Here is an 18,653-nt window from a genome sequence, read left to right on the forward strand (position 1 = left end):
ATAATAAACTACGGGTGTTAGGCAGTACAAACCAGGGCATTTTAGACAGCTGACTTCAAAAAAGAAAAAGTTTTATTTATAACTGAATTAAAATAAGATCGAAACAATTTCATTGATAAGAAGGTCTTCTAAAATGCACAACATATTCATTTGGGCAAAACTCGGGCATGATACAGGCACAGTACCTATTGTTGAGCTAAAAGAACAGTTAAGAACTTTTTGAGTGAGCAGGAACCACTTAGTTGGCGTGATAATTTTTTTAATGTAATCCTATTATAAGATTGATAAAAGTTATGAACACGATGGATTTCATAGGTAACGTTCGTTTTCTTTTGTAATTTTATTTCCACTAACTAACATACGGGAAGAATAATTTCGAATAAATTGCACCGTGCATAAAATCTGTAAGCGCATTTCTTTCTGATAAAAATGGTATCAGCAAAAAATTCCCATCTCAGATTTAACTTTATCAGCGAACGAACCCTCGAAAAACTATCGGGGCGTTTATAATACATTTAAAAAGGTAGGCGGTGTAGGAAGGAACCTTCCAGTGATTGTGAGGCGCGTGCCGTCAATGCGAGGCGTGTCTAGGGTTGCCAAATTTTATTATAAACTAGATCAAACCTACGTTACTACACTTATAAACTTTTTTAGTAAAAATACTTTTCATTTTAAAGTGAAAATAAAATTATGTTTTTAATAATCTTATTGAAAAGGTCTGACATTAATTATAAGATAAGTCAACCATTTCAAACGGCGATAGTTCAATCTTCACTTTATGATTGTATATGTATATTGCATGGCATAAATACGGTTCAACAAATACATTAAAATTATTTATAAATATACAATAGTATAAAAATAGCAATTAATTTTGTAATAAAAATGCCTCGAAATGAGAACATTGATGTCAGATACCGCGCTCATATTAAAATGTATTCCAATTTCAGATATGCAAGAAAAATCATAGATATTTTAATACAGATGTATACTGTTATAAACGAATATGTAACTTCTATGTTTTTCGAAAAAATCATGAATGCCTAAGTCAAACCAAAACGGAACAAAATCATTTTATATATTATTATTAAAACAAACAAACAGAGAATAATGGAAATGTTACAAAAAAAAAATCACGAAAATTTCTATAAATATTTTTTATTTTTATTTAAATCTTAATATTATTATTTTCTCGAACTACTGGATTCATTCCCATTTTAATATCTATGGCAACCCTGCGCGTGTGACCGACACTGCTAGATAGTTCATAGTTAATCGGCTTACGTTTTTCTGAATAAAAATTAAACCAACAAATGCAAAGGCAAATTAATACACTTAGTTTCGATCACGATTTATTATGTTATGTATTGTACTTGATTTATTGGCTTGCTATGGATCATTATATTCATCCATATTAACCTGGGCTCTCCATTAAAAATGCACAAAAAAATTATCTAATTAATAATAGGATATTTTTATTAAAAATATATCGTTAAACGTATATTGTTATATTAGATTTATTACTTGTTTATTTTTAAACGCCTGTTCACTAATTTGTACCACTTTATCTTTTGCCTGGACTTAAACGACAGAGATCCCAAAAATGACTCCTGTGGGACACTACATACCACATCTCTTGGGATCTCTTGCTTTACCCTCTTACTCTATGTACGAATTCTACCTACTTCAATATTTTCAAAATGAAAATACTGCTTATTCAAGTTAAAAAACGCACTTTTTATCGTCCGGACGTCTTCTTACAGTGTTGAAAAAATGCAAAGTTAACAGTATGCTCATAGAAGCTCGCGTATGCTAATTCATATTAATATGTAAGCTTAATTTGGCAAGGTTACGATCGTTTCAATCTGACGTAGTTATATATATTTACTTTTTCTATAATTACTGTAAGGTCACGTTCATCATTCCAGGGGCATTAGTTCCTTATTTGCTTCTAGTTAAACAATAAAGATTATTGCAATGTATTTGTAACTTGATACATCGCGATCGTCGGACTAGTTCAATCAAAGACTATCTGTTATCACTTTAATGTTGTGTTATAATAAAAATGATTGCAAAAAGATGATATTTTTTTTGCATCATAATTATCATTTCACATAGTTACTTCAACAAAAATTTACATGACTATATATGTATGTCCAACTATCGCAGCTTTACTCTAAGCAGATTTTATACATCAACTATTTTATATTCATTAAACTCATCTAATGTTAATCTTCAAATAAAATTTTAATAAGGTTGGTAAGATATATGACGTTCCAAGTTCGGCCAATGTTGGATGCATTGGCCAAATTTATCGAATATTTTTTATAACCACATCACATCGCATCCTAATTGCAAATTACTGTCCAATTGTTGGAACGTCGTGGTCCAAACGTGTGTGTCTCGCTTCTTCATACATTGGAAAAGGCTGCAGGGTTTTCTTTAACCCCCTCACGTTGGAATTCCGACCTCTGGCCCCGAACTGATCTGTTCCATGAGCCAATATACAATGTGGAGAAGGTAATAGATTGAATGATGAATGCTCGAATTAAGTGAAGGTGAGAAAGATAGAGAAATACAATTATAAATACGATCAAAAGGCGAGTAACATTATTTGGAATAATTTTATTCTGGATATTCTTTTAAAATAGTTTATAATTGTACACTAATACATATAATATAATTTCAGATCTAACTAGGAATTACTTGAATATTGTCAGTTTAGTTCTTTTTGTTGTAATGATTCTTCATATTAAATCTTACCACTTGACCAGTAACGAACATTAGAAAAAGAAAAATCTATTCTACAATTAACACCAAATTCGCAAAACTGTTAAATTCAATCAATGAAATTCAATAAAATTAACATAAATTTCATATAAAATCAAATTTCTTTAATCAATGTATAAGTATTACATTTACTTATCGACTGTCATATTCAAAACTACAACTGGCTTAATTTTATATAATATTAATTTCCATCAATTTAATACCTAACCCTCGAAGGTACCGTATCCTCGTTTAGTGGCTCGCTGCTATCCTCTCGAGCCACTAACAGATATTGACGTGGCTTCAAAGAAGCGCGTCATAGACTATCCATATATCATCCTCAGTCGACGCACCGCACCTTTCATGTCGCCAGCCGATATACCCAGAGTAACCTACAAACAGACACATCATTAAATAATCGGATTCTTATTAGGTAGTCTTAAAGTGTCAAATTGAGTCGCTAATCTGTCTAATGTTTAGCGATAATGATTGCTAGAGCATCGTAATAAGAATAATTTCCACGTATTGTTTTTATTTGAAAAGTAATAATAATACCGTCATAGCGTTCGCAAACTTATATTCTGTAATGTCTAACTGAAAAAAACTGCTAAGCTTATACCAGAAGACGCAACCCCTTTCGAGTAATATTATTGTAAAGAAGCGCAACTAGCGCTTCACTGTGTCACTCTCTTTATATCTAGACTATTTTGACAAGCTTGAATTTCTTGTTCTTGTATTAAAGATCTACTGATAAGACTAGCATTGTAGCTTTTATTATATTTTTGATTAAGCTTAATTCAGTATAAAGATTGTGTCCAACTCCCCACATATGCCAAAACCGCATCACAAACGTTTCATTTTAAAAATTTGTATAAGTAAATAAATTCGTAATTAAAATTTTACACATTACACCCAAGTAGTACACTCCAAAAGCGAATAAACAAACATACAGATAAACATAAACTAAATGTAAAACGAAAGAGAAGTCCGTAATTTAATTGACACGCCTCAATTTTACGTTTAAAATATAATAGAACACTCTGATCACTTTATAATCTGTACTAAAAAATGTATCTAGTGGTCGGTATTTGTTGTGGACCACCGTGCCTATGCAAGTCACTCTATCTTGTTTCGCTTCAAACACATCACGCTCTTATCAATGTTAATTATAAAGATTATATTCGCTTACGCGGGTACGTTTTACGCACGTCTATAGAACGTTAAAGTATCGATATCAGTCAGATTTTGATTTCGGTAATCACTCCAATATGTGTGGTATCATATAATAATTTTAAATATGCCAGGAATTTAAGCAAATAATTTAACAAACCGTGTTTATATTTCTTAAATTCACCTGCTATTTGTATGTTTTCTTTGGTCTTTGTTATTATCATATAAATATACATGACTTACGTTACTTATTTTTACGTTCAAACAATAACTTCGAATACATTAAAAGTCCTTTTGTTTTTACCGTCGCTAGTAAATATTTAATTAGCCTAAGTACTGCGATTATTGGTATCTAGTAACTGTCTGCATTATCGGATCTATGTTAGTCCGATCCTTTCAAAACGTATCTGTAAATTTACAAGATCATCGGTTGAGTAGTTTAGGCGAAAAGTCGTAATAAACTAACTTAAAATAATAATATTAATCAGGATTACAATCGTGTAGCTTTTAAACTATGTGAAACTCTGTTTTAAGTTACACCGTCGGTGTTTCATTAAAAGAAATGTTATTCAAATAATTATTGATAATTTTGTAATGATACAAATACCACATTCAAGAACACGTTCCTTGTTTTATCATTACATATAAAATGATGTATAAGACAAAGTCGCTTACCGCTGTCTGTTAGATCTTTAAAATTACACAACGGATTTTGACGCTGTTTTTTAATAGATGGGTTGATTCAAGAGGAAGGTTTATAATATGTATAATACATGCACAATATAGTAGAGAAATGCTGATAATTGTAGAGGTTTCTAAAGTGATGTCGTAAATAAACCCGCTTTTTTGCGCTTACATTGCCAAAGCTGACTGCACCCTACGAGATAGATCAAAATATGTACTACAGTATTGCACACCTTAAAAAGGTCTTCAAAAAAGTCCTTGATAGTATATATCTATCTATTAGCGATAACCCACAATAACCATTTTTATCCTTTACTTTTTAAGAGAAATAATGGCTTATTTTCGAACCGATTTTAAGCAATACAGCATTAATCATTATCCAATTAAGTACCTTAAGTACATTGTTCATTTAATGTAGATCAATATGGCCTTTTACAGCATGTAATTTAAAATTTTTTTTTGAAGATATTACAGGTTTAAAACGCAGGGACATAGCGGTTTGTATTGTCTAATGACTGAAAAACTGTAAACGTTGTAAGACATTCTGTAGCATTGCATCCGTGCGAAGCCGAGGCGGGTCGCTAGTCTTATATATAGCAATATAGATTTACCAATACACGAAAACACCAACACTTGAACGTAACTGTGATGGATCCTCTGATGATGAAGATGATGAGACATCGTCATCAGAGAACTACAGTAAACATTTTATGTAGTCGCATTTGAATCAGATGTGATTATGGTACGATAACTTTACACTAAGCCCGGGTCTCAACCCCGGATCAGCTCCCTTTTATTTCGGTCGCAAAGACTTTTTGATCACAGATATCTATATTTTTGTATTGGTTTAAATCGATGTCATAATAAACATTTTTGTTACAAAGGACACATCGTTAAACGCCAATATGATAAATTTGACCTTACCAGCCAAATATTTGTTTACCTTACTCTACGAAATTCTATAATCTATTTGTGAGAATAAATAAAATTAGTATTAAAATCTGAAAAGCTTAAAAACATTTATGACGTAGTACCGTACTATTGGATCGAATATTTAATTAGATAAAAAGTAAACGAGTGTCGACTACATTCGTTTATATATTAATTGCTCTAATTTCAATCTATATCTCTGAGATAATTTATACGTTGTCAGATTAAATTTAATCATAAAAAAAAAAACTATTTATTAGAAAAAAAATACGACTAAGTACATCTATTCTTAAGTTGCTTTAAATATTAAAAGTGGGCAAACGGAAAAGTTTTCTTTGTAAAAAAATTAACTAAAGGAACAGTCTATTGATGTACCACAACTGGCCTTCTTACCCTTTTTTTTATATATTTTATTATAATATTTTACATATCTTTATTTAAAAATATTTTGATTATATCGTAAATGACATTTCAAACATGTTATACTGATTTATACAAAATATGAACGATTCTGTATTTTTATTTGATTTTAGTTTTAATTTGATAATTTATGTATTCACGAACCATACCAGAGTTACATGCTGCGGTAACCGTCAAAGACTAAATCTAAAAAATATAAGAATTAAGCGCATAACACTAATTCATAATTAAACAAGAATATCGATTTATGTACATATATATTAGAAAACTATTTTTATGTAATATCATTTATTTTTCTTTTCTACATTATTTATTTTTTTTTTTTTATATCTTAACTTATATTATAAATACGTTATGATGGTAAATCTTTTAAAACTGTAATGGTAGAAAGAACTACTCTATTAAATATATTCTTTAGAAAACAATCTCGAAATATTAAATGGATCGCATATAATATATAACTAGGTAAGTATAGAATATTTGTAACAAACAAATGTTAGTAGATATAGCTAGATATTTTAAGATCGATAAATATCAATATTCAAAAAATAATAATCGATTACTATAATTCGGGAGAGTAGGTATATACCTCGATTTTCAAATGTTGAAATCTGCATTTGCCTTCGATTCATCTCAAACTCGATGTAGAATAAATATCTATGAATATATGAAAACATGACAGTCAATGATATGACTTTACTTCAATATCTAGGTAGGAAGTGAATACCTACAGATGAAATATTAAGTACAAAATGTATTTTTTGGGAAGAGTATCAATACCAATTAATACTTTATTTAATTATATTTTCACAACCATTTTTAAATCGGCGTTAAATATATATATATAATTATTTTAATAAATTAAATTAAAAGTCGATACCAGGTAGAAATATAGATTCCCCGGAAAAGAACGGAAATAATTACAGCAGTAGTTACCTTCTCTGATCACATTATGTAGAGAAGTATATTGTTTTATTACAATAAATTAGTATATTTGTACCTGGAATGATAATATTATCTTATATTGAGTAATACACCTTCATTTATTGATAGAACGCAGAAGCGGATACTTATTTAATTATTTTATTTTATAATAATTCTATCGGGCTTCAATTTTCCTCTGCGATTTTGGGAATTGAATTGATAAAAATGAAAATGAAGACCAAAATCGACAAAGATAAATAATAATTTGTAAAGTCAGTTCTACAAAGCCCACATAGATAATAAATACCTTTACTAAGTCGCGTCTACACTCAATAATCGTTGCAGGGGCGTGGTGGTGATTGAAATCAGATGAGCTGCCTCCCGCTATATTTGCATAACTAACGAGCCACCCCACACCAGCTCCCTGTTAGCCTGGGGGTCTCAGACATTTTTACCTACATTGCGTCTGTATTTTAGCACAGGGTTTCCTCTGTGCTTAGAATATATTGTTACGGATGAGATTATTACGAAAATTAATAAAATTACGTCGAAATCAAAAACATAATCCGGATATGGTAAATTTGCTAAATTAAAAAATAATCCTATATGGATTATTCTCCTATGACAATATATTGACATTTTATATAAAATATAAAATTATATTATATTAAAAAATGTGGTAAATGTACGTATAAGATAAATTTATAATATAAGTTAAATACATATTTTGTGACACAACATAAATTTATATTTGTTTCTTTTATTCTTTGGTTTTGTCTAAATAATGAAAATAATAAAGATAGAACTACTTTTCCGACTTAATTTTTTTTTATTATTATTGATTAAAATGAGTTGGAAATTGTCATGAGCGAGAATTAAACTGAAAGCGGCAGCGGCGGCTTGTTAATAGGTAAAAATAAAGTAGGTATTAAACTTATAATACTGTCTCCCTGAAAAAATAATGCCTTAGAACACAACATAATCGTAAAAAAGGAGAAATAAAAAGCTCTAACTAAAAATAATTTGTTCATAATTAATTTGCGTATATATTAAAATAATATTGATACATATTGATTCTCATGTCTGCAAAAAAAAATGCATATTATTCCCTCATTGATTTTGTGTTGTTGCTCTTCTTGAAAAACATCGATATAAGTTTATATCGCTTATAAAGTAATCGTTTTTAAATTCCTATTTAATATGCAATATCAATTACTATTGATATTTATTTATCATTTTAATTAATATCATTTCAATGATAGCTCCGGTTTAAGCACGCAATAATCGTACACTTAGGTTAAAAAAAGCTTCTCGTAAGCGGGATCTAGAGGTATAATGCCAGAAATAATTGAAGCTACTACCTACCTAATAATATCTATAAATTAATTTGACTAAACATTGAAATATAATACACTTATATATATTCGAATAAACACGATGTAAGAGTTTGCAGTTCCAGAATGAACTTAATAATAAACTTATTTAAATAGTGCAATTCAACAGTTTACAAATAATGTATTTATGGAGTGTTTTTTTAAGGTGTACAGTAAATTAGGTGTAAGGTTAGGTGAGTATTAGTGGACGGTAGAGAATTTCTATAGACCGATAATGATTGATAATAATATTTGTTAATATAGTTATTATATGCCTTTCGGTTAAATATATAAAAAAAAAATTAGATGACATAATCAGTGCATTACACACTTCCTACTTTTTAATTAGATACAATATTTACGTTTGTAACAATGTAAATAAGATCAGTATCGTAATATTTTTGCGTTTTAATTCCAACTTCGTAGTATTCATACAGTGTTCATTTGCCACTCCCATTTTAGTTACTGATTATAATTATAACGAAATGTTAACGTACCCAGACTGTAATCACAATATTTGAAAAAATAAAAATAATTCAAGTTTAAATAATTGTTATAATATTAAAAACAAGTTTTATAATATTGAGGTTGTATCTGGTGTACCTACATAATATTGTACTTTTCCATAAACTTAGTACTAACAGCTACCGCCACCTGCCGTATGGTAATACACTAACCATATTCTAACTATACCTTTTTAAACTAGATGGCGTTTTTAAAAATCTGTAAGTAGTTCATGTAACGCTCCATTTTGCTTTGTTTTTTTCATAAATACGAATCAATAATTATAATGACATTATAGATAAAGCTCTCACTTTATCTAAAAATATGTAAAATTAATTAACTTCACTTTCAGAAATTTAAATGATTTTTGCAAACAAATAATTAAATTATATGGCAGCACTGAATGTCGCAAAACAAAAAAAAATCAACCAAACATAACTGTAATACATACGGCAAAGTTTGTTATATTGGTGACGCTTGTGTACGCCCATGGCGATGTAAACTTACACAAAACACAATTATGAAATTTATCTGACAAATCAGTTTTGATTTTTTTTTTGTTTTTTTTTGGTTTCTGTTGTTTTGTTTTTTTGTATGTCTTCAATCTTAAATAAAATGTCTTTGAGTGCGAGCGCTGAAAATCTTTCAACCGATGCTCAGGTGTGTATATTGTGATTATCAAAAAAATAATCGTGAATTTGGAACATAAATAGTGACACTATTCAATCAAAAAAAGTTAAACTTCGAAGGTCCTATAAATTAAATATGGCCTCATTTGTTAAATACAGGACGTAATCATGAGTCACTCATAGGAACCCTAATACGGAAGACGATACTTGCCTGCGCATTTTATTCACTTGCAGGCGCGATATTTTAATCTATAAAACCTAACTCTTGTCATGTTCAAATTTGGGATAACGGGTTAAAAGTTATTCAAAACAATAGCTAAAATATGTAAACAAGAAATTTGAGATAAAATTGTTAAAATGTAATTAAGATAATTGTTTATCTTTTGTTATAGAAATGCTCTGATTTATAACAATAGATCACTTAAAATGTGTCACCTAAAATTATATTTCCTATGTGTTAATGCTTAAATTCAAAGCACTTTTAACAAAGTTTGGAACTTTGAAAAGTTCTAAATTTGTTACAAAATATAAAAAAAAAAAGTTTCAATATTACTTTTGAATAAAAATGTATTTTAAATTAAATATCTTTGTTGTATTAAAGTACTGTGTGTGTGTTACTGTGAAAATTAAAATGATATTAAAATGTGGTTTTACTAAGTATGCAATATGATTGCATGTTGTTACTTAAAACAGACTGTAAAACTTGTATAATTGAAACAAGGTGCTGGTGTGAAGTAACAAACTAGATCATTATCCAATACAGATGATTATAAAACAATTTAGCACACTTGATTTTTTATTTTATAAATTGTTTTCTTTTTAAAACTGATTGGACAAGTGTGTCAGACATGTGTGTGGGTGGGCTCTACCGCCATCAATTAAAATTAAATTAGATAGGATATTGGTAAATAAAATACCAGACTATATTGTTTTTGTTGATATTTTTAAAGTATGTATTCAATAAAATTACAGATTTTGGCTACTAATTTAAATTAAACTAACTTGAGTAAAAAAATGTATATGAACTGTACGATAAATTAATTTTGTTAACACTAGCCCTTGTTCTCAGCTCTTGCAAACAAAGCCAGGTAGCGATCCTAGGCAATAATGTTACGACAAGCATCAATGAGATTCTAAGTCAACAAAACCACTAGAATCATTCAATCAGCACACTTTATGTTAAATAATAAATTAATATGTAATTAGTTCAGTTGTGTCTAAGTGACTCACAATACTGATCGCTTCATATGGTTATTAAGTTGATTCATTTTACCACATAATATACATTTCTATTGAAATAATATTGTACTTCACAATTATAATGTATATGTATATATATCTATATATTTATAAAAACAAATATAATTAAAAATATAAATAACAATACCATAAATATAAACACAAATAAAACTGTTTTAAATACCTGTATAATTAAAACAGCATGATAAAATTACGTGTATTAATCATTTCATATGCTTATTAATATTGTGTTTGCTTTTTTATTATGAGTACTAATGTTTAACGTAACAGCCTGTGAACATCCCACTGCTGGGCTTAGGTTTCCTCTCCCTTTGAGGGGATGATTAGGAGCTAATTTTACAACCCTGAACTAATCCGATTTGGTGGATACACATGTGACTGAATTTCATTGGAATTAGACACATACAGTTTTTGTCACTATGTTTTCCCTCATTGCCGAACATAAGATGAATTATAAACACAAATTAAGCATATAGAAATGTAAGTGGTGCATGTTCCGGGTTGAACCTGCAATCATTGGTAAAGATGTCCAAATGCTTAAATATAACTAAGTAACTGTAAATAACAGATTTCAATGGTTTAATATTACAGAGTTGCGATGGTGGTTCTATGTGCCTTGAATTGGCGTTGGAGGGTGAACGACTATGCAAAGCAGGGGACTGCAGAGCAGGTGTGGCCTTCTTCCAGGCGGCTATCCAGGCTGGAACGGATGATTTACGAACCCTCAGCGCTATATACAGCCAGCTAGGCAATGCTTATTTCTACTTAGGCGATTATACAAAGGCTATGCAATATCATAAACATGACCTAACATTAGCTAGGTAAGCTATTTCAGTTTTTGATACTTAAAGTTCCTTTCATATTGAAGATTTACATTTTTTTATTTATTTCTATTATTAGGTTCTCTTTCTTTCATCGTTAAATAGTATCTTAAAACTGACTCCGTAATTCTGATTGACATTTCAGAACAATGAATGATAAACTTGGCGAGGCGAAGGCGTCTGGTAACTTAGGAAACACTTTGAAAGTTATGGGAAAATTTAACGAAGCAATCCAATGTTGCAAGAGACACTTGGAAATATCACGTACCCTCGGTGATCGACTGAGCGAGGGTCGTGCATTATATAATTTAGGCAACGTATACCACGCGCAAGGGAAACAGCTGGGGAGAGTTGGCCAAAATGACCCTGGTCATTTTCCTCAAGAAGTACGGGACTGTCTTTTACAGGCTGTTGCATATTACGAGTAAGTATACAAATAACATACTTTTAATACTATTTCAAAAGATAAGCATTGTCAATCCTGAATATTTAATTTACACTACCTTGCCTTACCTTGAAAACTAGTGTTTAAGATCTATACTATCTATTACTAAGGCATTCTAAACTAAAATATAAAAAAATATAAGGTTTAATTCAATTCCAAGAATTTCTTAAAATATTTTCTATAAAAAAAATTTATCGAAATCATAACATTATTCAATATTAATTCATATAACTTAGAATCAAATAATTAATATTCTTATTATAATTATTACAGAGAAAACTTAGAACTAATGCGAAGCCTCGGTGACAGACAAGCAATGGGTAGAGCATGCGGCAACCTCGGCAATACTTGCTACCTCCTCGGTGACTTCACCAGAGCAATACGATATCACACAGAGCGACTGAGAATAGCCCAAGAGGTAGAAGATAGAGCTGCAGAACGCAGAGCTAATAGCAACTTGGGCAATTCACATATATTCCTTGGACAATTTGAAAATGCAGCAGAGCATTACAAGTGAGTACTATTTGGTCTTACTTTATAGAGTGTTATTGGCTATGTTTTATTTTCATATATATATATAATGTTAAAAGCAGGGTTCGAAAAAATCCGATTTTTATAATAAATATCAAAAATCCGATTTTTTGATATAAATCCAGGCTAAGAAAACGCAACGAATTTCATTCTGTAAACAATTATTAAATATTTAAGTGTCGAAATACTTTTAAATACTAATTTTTAATGAACTCTTAAAAAACAAGTACCTTTTATTATTATATCTTCATTTGCTTGTGAGATAAATCAACTAATTTTATTTTATGAGTGTTGTTCAGAAAATAGGAAAAAATCAATTGATATATATCAAGATAAAAATCAATTGATAAATATCATGATATATATCCGCTGATATATATCCGCGAACCCTGGTTAAAAGTGTAAATGTAAGGATAAAATAACTTTATATATAATATAGACATGCTCTTGCGAATTGAAATCTATTATTTGATTAAATGAGGCATTTCTTATGTTAGATCAAATATAACATTGTGAATGTATGAAACCAAATTGTTATTATAAATGATTCCTGTATCCCGGGAAGTGAATAGAATATATGAATTTATTTAAAATTCTACTCCTAGAATATGTTAAATTCTAGTCTTTGATTGATTGCTGTGCAAAAATAAAATAATATTATGAAAATTATACCCCATTCTCTTTTGTTTAAAAAATAATATGCTGGCACTATCTATAACTTCTCAGAAAATGTAAAATGTAACATAACTAGTTAAAGCCCGCGGCTTCGCTCTCGTTTTAGGGATTGGTTATCAGGTATTATTCACACAATATTTTTATAAATTATAGCCTATGCGTTAGTCTCATGTATAATCTAGATTATTTTAAAGTTTCATTAAAATCCATTCAGTAGTTTTTGGGTGGAATAATAACAAACAACCATACGTATAAAATTTCGCTTTTATAATCTTAGTAAGGATTCAATTGTATTAAATTTGTATTTGACGTGCCTTTTGAAATGTACTATAAACAGCTGTAAATATTGCGTAGTTACGTACCCACAGTTTTATAATTGATTAGCGATTATTCACACTTTATTAAAACACTTTATAAAAAGCTATTGTCATTTTGTTATACTATGTTTATGTATTGAGCAATAGTTGAATTGAGTTTATTGCGAATGTTAAGTACTTACCGCATTTATTGAATTTGGAATATTGGAACGATAAGGCAATCAAAATTAAGTTTTTATCAATTTAAAAACAAATCATTTTGTGTTTTGACGACAAATATTTATCTCTTTGCGGAGTTAGCAAAAGGCGAAATAGTAAATAAAATGTCATGCTGTCAATTTAATTAGTTATAATATTTAATATTTGCATGGGCAAACACACTCCATTACTCAACCCAGTCTAACGAAACTCTCACATGAAAAGATAAGTCACAGCAATAATAGCATTGCATTCTGTCTGTAGCAAGAATTTTATTTCCTTTATCCAGTACAGATACAGATAAAAAGTTTTGACAGAAAAATCCAATTACTTTTTTTTGGCCCTACCTGGGATTCCAACGAGCTCAGAATCTAAAATAAATATTACCCATTAGACTAAGAAAGCTGAGGCGAAATAATGTGACTAAAAACCAAATAATACTCAATTAATTTTTTTTGTGATTTCACTCTATGATAATATATATATAAGTAACTACATATATTTTAGTGCGCTGAGTTTTTTTATAATTTTGTACAAATGTTTTATTCATATATTATACTAGCGAATATACGGAAAGCATTTCAATCTATCTTTGAATTTGTTTGTAAAATATGATGTTAATGCTCTGCAGCGACCTTAAGTGGTAATATGCAAAAAATATTTTTTAAAAAGTCCTCACCGTTATGGGTCAAATGGTGTTGAAGTCTATTTACATGTATTTTAATCACAAACAGAGATATGTATATCAACATATTTAAATATAAGATTCCAATGGCCAACTATATCTCTGTGGTTCTGAAGGATGACCTTTGTTTCCTACAATATAAGTAGGACTCCCAAAACTATTACTTTAAAAGGTTATAATATAAATTTTACATGACATTAATATATTTTTTATGTGTCGCGTTGGTGTTGTGGCTTCGGGTTCAAACCCCGGGTAGTCAATAAATAAATTGAGTTCTTATGACAGGAAATAACTCAGTAGCAACCCGAGGAAATACATGAGTCTAAACATCTCAGTACCTAAGTAGGTTGGCGTAAGAGTGTTGGTTGCCACTTTACACAGGGAAGTTTCGGGGGCGACCCACTAGTAATAATAATAATATTGATTGATTATCAACGTAAAACCCAAACTACTGAGCCGAGAAAGTTATAATTGAACGTAGGTTTACTTTATGACGTAATCATCCGCGAAGAAAAGATTTTGGATATTTCTGCTTTTAGAGGAAGAATGAGATGGATAACTTTATTGCTTGCTTGAATTACCCTTACGAAGTCGGTACTTGCAGCTAGTTATCTATCTATCTATATTTTATAAAAATGTAGTTTAGATAAAGCTGGGTGTACATATCACATACTCGTTATATATACATGGAAAATGCTACTGTGTGAAATATAGAACTGCTGTTATCTGTATTTGTAAATGTACTTTATAAACCTATAGATTTATTGTGTTCATTCAGACGTACCCTAGCTCTTGCTGAAGAGCTAGGAGATGCAGCAGTCGAAGCCCAAGCATGCTACTCCCTCGGGAACACCTACACTCTCCTACGCGAGTATCGCATCGCTGAGGAGTACCACGCTCGTCACCTCTCAGCGGCGAGGAAGTTACAAGACCGAGTTGGCGAAGGCAGAGCATGCTGGTCGTTGGGCAATGCTCATGCAGCACTCGGGAATCACGAGAAAGCGCTTTATTTTGCCAAGGAACATTACAATATTTCTAAAGAGGTCAGATTTAATTATATTCTTAACGTAATGAGGCACTAATGCAAAAAAATATCACATTTGTATTTGCGGTAAGAATTTTATTTGACAAGACCACGAGAAATGGTTATTTCATTGACACGTTTATTGCGCCATATTATATTTAAAAAAAAATAGAAAACATTTCCTGAGTGCGACTTGGTTAAGACTACGATTGATCGTAGAGTCCAATTTGTGCATTGGGAACGCTAGTATCCTGTTGAATGTTTTGTATTCTCACGGTACAGTCAAATGTACATGTATGAACCATTATATCATTCCATTGCGAGCAATTTCATTCCGGGTTGGTGTGGTGTATCATTTTATTAATTAAATAATAATTAGCAATTTTTTCGGCGTTCATTTGTATAAAAATCTTGAAAACTTTTTTCAGTTTTTCGACGTTTCTTGTAGTTTTGAATTTTCTGTTCTACGCGTAATACTACTGTGTACGTTCACTTGGAAAATTCAACCCTTATTTCATCTGAAACATTCAAGGATAGTCTGTTTTTACTAACAGTATGTTAAATTAAGAGAAGATTATATGTATCCACGGTTCAATCCTCCGTGGCAGATATTAATGCAGCTTTTACTTAACTATAATATTATTTGAACTCTATTTAGTTGATCGATAATTTTTATTAAGATAATCATATCTCTAATAGCTCGGCGACGTTCTTGGCATGGCCACAGCACAAATGAACATCGGCGATCTCTGCAAAGTATTAGGCCTTCCCGTTGACGCGACGCCGTCACCGCCTCAGGACTCCGCCACAGCACCCCGCACACCCTTCAATGCTCTGCGTGTCAGACGACAGAGTATGGAACAGCTGTCTCTGATAAAGGTAATCTTTTAAGCTCTCATTTACAAAAAAACTATATCAATAAAACAAATACACACACACGCGCACACACACACACACGCGCGCGCACACACACACACACACACACACACAAGCAAACAATCACATATACTTACAAACACTTTTTCATATACTCTCCATAAGTGTAGTCATGTTTTTTATTTTTTATTTGTTTTATTATTTATTAATTTTTTTAATGAATTAAAATATTGTAATTCACATTGCTTGGCTTATGATATAAATATTATAAATATAGCCACACAATCATTTAGATGCTTATTTTACATTAACAGCCTGTAAATGTCCCTCTGTTGGGCTAAGGCCTCATCTCCCTTTGAGGAGAAGGTTTGGAGCAAATACATCCCGTGCTGGGCGGTGAAGGAAAACATCGTGAGGAAACCTTCATGTGTCTAATTTCAACGAAATTCTGCCAAATGTGTATCCACCAATCCGCGTTGGAAAAGCGTGGTTAACAGATTCCTGTTCTAATTTAACTACTTGAATTAATCCAATGATCAATTCACTGTATCCATGAATACAGCATAGTGTTATAAGCTAAACAACCTTCTTATGAGGAGATCCTAAAGCTGGAAATTGTCTTAAACGATACTCTAGTTTTAATAAGTATATAATATTTTTCCGATGTAAACATAGATTCTTATCAAAGCGATTGTCATTAGATAACTCCTGATGCGAAGAAAAGAGAAGGAGAAGATAATAGTAAAGAAAGGGAGATGATCCGGGGCGAGTCTGAAGAAGGAGATAATCCAAGTGAAATGTTCATGGAGCTGGTCGCGCGGTGTCAGTCAGATCGCATGGACGAACAAAGAGCCAGCCTCGACAAAGAGAACAGGCCGAGAAAGCTGCAACGATCTGCCAGTAGTGGAAACAAAAACCCGTGAGTATATATTTTTTCTGTTTTTTTGATCACGACCATAGATTATAGTGCATCGTGTATGAGAACAGCATCATATCAGCCTCATACCGAAAGGAATTTAGATTTGATTTCTTATCAGATTACTATATAAAGTTGTTGACAAAGATTGTTAATTTGTTGGGTAATTGTTGGTTATGTCAGCTTAGTCCGTTTGGAATTCAGTTTATGACGAAAACGCTCCGTGCACTTTTACACCCAACATTACCCTCTCAAAGGATGAAAAAAGTAGTTTATGTCCGTACTTGGCGCTTAAGGTTACTTCGAACCTAATTTCATCAAAATCGATCCAGTGGTTTAGCCCTGCAAGCTTAACAGACAAACAAACAGTGTTACTTTCGCCTTTATAATATTAATACAAATAGTTACAGGCAAAAGTTTCTACTTAAATTAGTAGAAACAAGATTTTAAATTAACATGGTTATTTTAATTAGTACAAGTATTTAAAACGGGATTTTTACTATGTTTTTAATTTTTATGTGGTGGAGCTCAATATTTCGACATGATCTACGAATGTCTTGTTCAGTAGAATCAATTTTATTTAAAAAAAATCATATATATTTACTAATATTATAAATGTAAAAGTAATTCTGTCTGTCTGTCGCTCTTTCACTACCAATCCAATGAAACGAATTTGATGAATTTTGGTATGAAGCAAACTTGAACTCCAAGGATGGACATCGGCTACTTACAACCCCTAAAACACGAGCGAAGCCGCAGGCGACAACTAGTCTAATATAATTATTTTAGCAGTCTCAGAATAATATTTTATATTAGCGAAAAAATATGAAACGAACAATATCTATTAAAATTTCTACTTTCCCATTTCGAAATCGTAATTATTCTAGAAATCATTTCACAAATAACAACAATGATCTATACTGATCTTTGTTTTTATGTATAAAGGTAAGTGGCATGCATTATTGAAATTATAAATAACGTTGTTTGTAATATAAGTGTCAGTAAATATTGACCATAGAGACTTGAGAGGTCACTAAATAATAATACGTTATATATATCTGTCATACCAAGATCAAAATCAAAATATACTTTATTCAAGTTGCCTTTTACAAGCACTTTTGAATCGTCATTTAACAAACTATATTAAGTAAAGCTACCACCGGTTCAGAATGTAGATTCTACCGAGAAGAACGGGCAAGAAACTCAGTAGTTACTCTTTTCAACATATAAAAATACAGTCATGTTAGTTAAATACAATTATATATGTATGTTATGTCTCCTGCCTGGAAGTCAACAAGCATTAACTCCACGCTTTTTTATCATCTATATAATCTTGTATCGAATAATATGCCTTCTTTACCAATGTATTTTTTACAAATGATTTGAATTTATGAAACGGCAAAGTTAAAAACGTCTGCGGTATTTTATTATAGAAACGGATACATTGCCCCAAGAAGGATTTATTGACTTTGAGGAGTCGGAAACTTAGCGTTATAAGCTTA

The 18,653-nt window shown here is 30.7% G+C and overlaps 1 protein-coding gene across 2 annotated transcripts in view; it reads left to right on the plus strand.

Annotated features, from left to right (window-relative positions):
• Positions 1-9,188: 9,188 nt before the first annotated feature.
• LOC113404102 (G-protein-signaling modulator 2) overlaps positions 9,189-18,653 on the plus strand; it is a 40,483-nt gene continuing 31,018 nt past the window's right edge. For both annotated transcript variants that reach the window (XM_026644865.2, XM_026644866.2), the window contains exons 1-7: positions 9,189-9,434; positions 11,255-11,484; positions 11,630-11,908; positions 12,203-12,442; positions 15,114-15,378; positions 16,059-16,238; positions 16,937-17,154. In XM_026644865.2, coding sequence (XP_026500650.1) covers positions 9,369-9,434; positions 11,255-11,484; positions 11,630-11,908; positions 12,203-12,442; positions 15,114-15,378; positions 16,059-16,238; positions 16,937-17,154 — 1,478 coding nt within the window. In that variant the 5' untranslated portion in view covers positions 9,189-9,368. The remainder of the gene's footprint in view (positions 9,435-11,254; positions 11,485-11,629; positions 11,909-12,202; positions 12,443-15,113; positions 15,379-16,058; positions 16,239-16,936; positions 17,155-18,653) is intronic.

Source organism: Vanessa tameamea, chromosome Z (assembly GCF_037043105.1).
Source record: "Vanessa tameamea isolate UH-Manoa-2023 chromosome Z, ilVanTame1 primary haplotype, whole genome shotgun sequence".
In the NCBI taxonomy this organism is placed as follows: Eukaryota; Metazoa; Arthropoda; class Insecta; order Lepidoptera; family Nymphalidae; genus Vanessa; species Vanessa tameamea.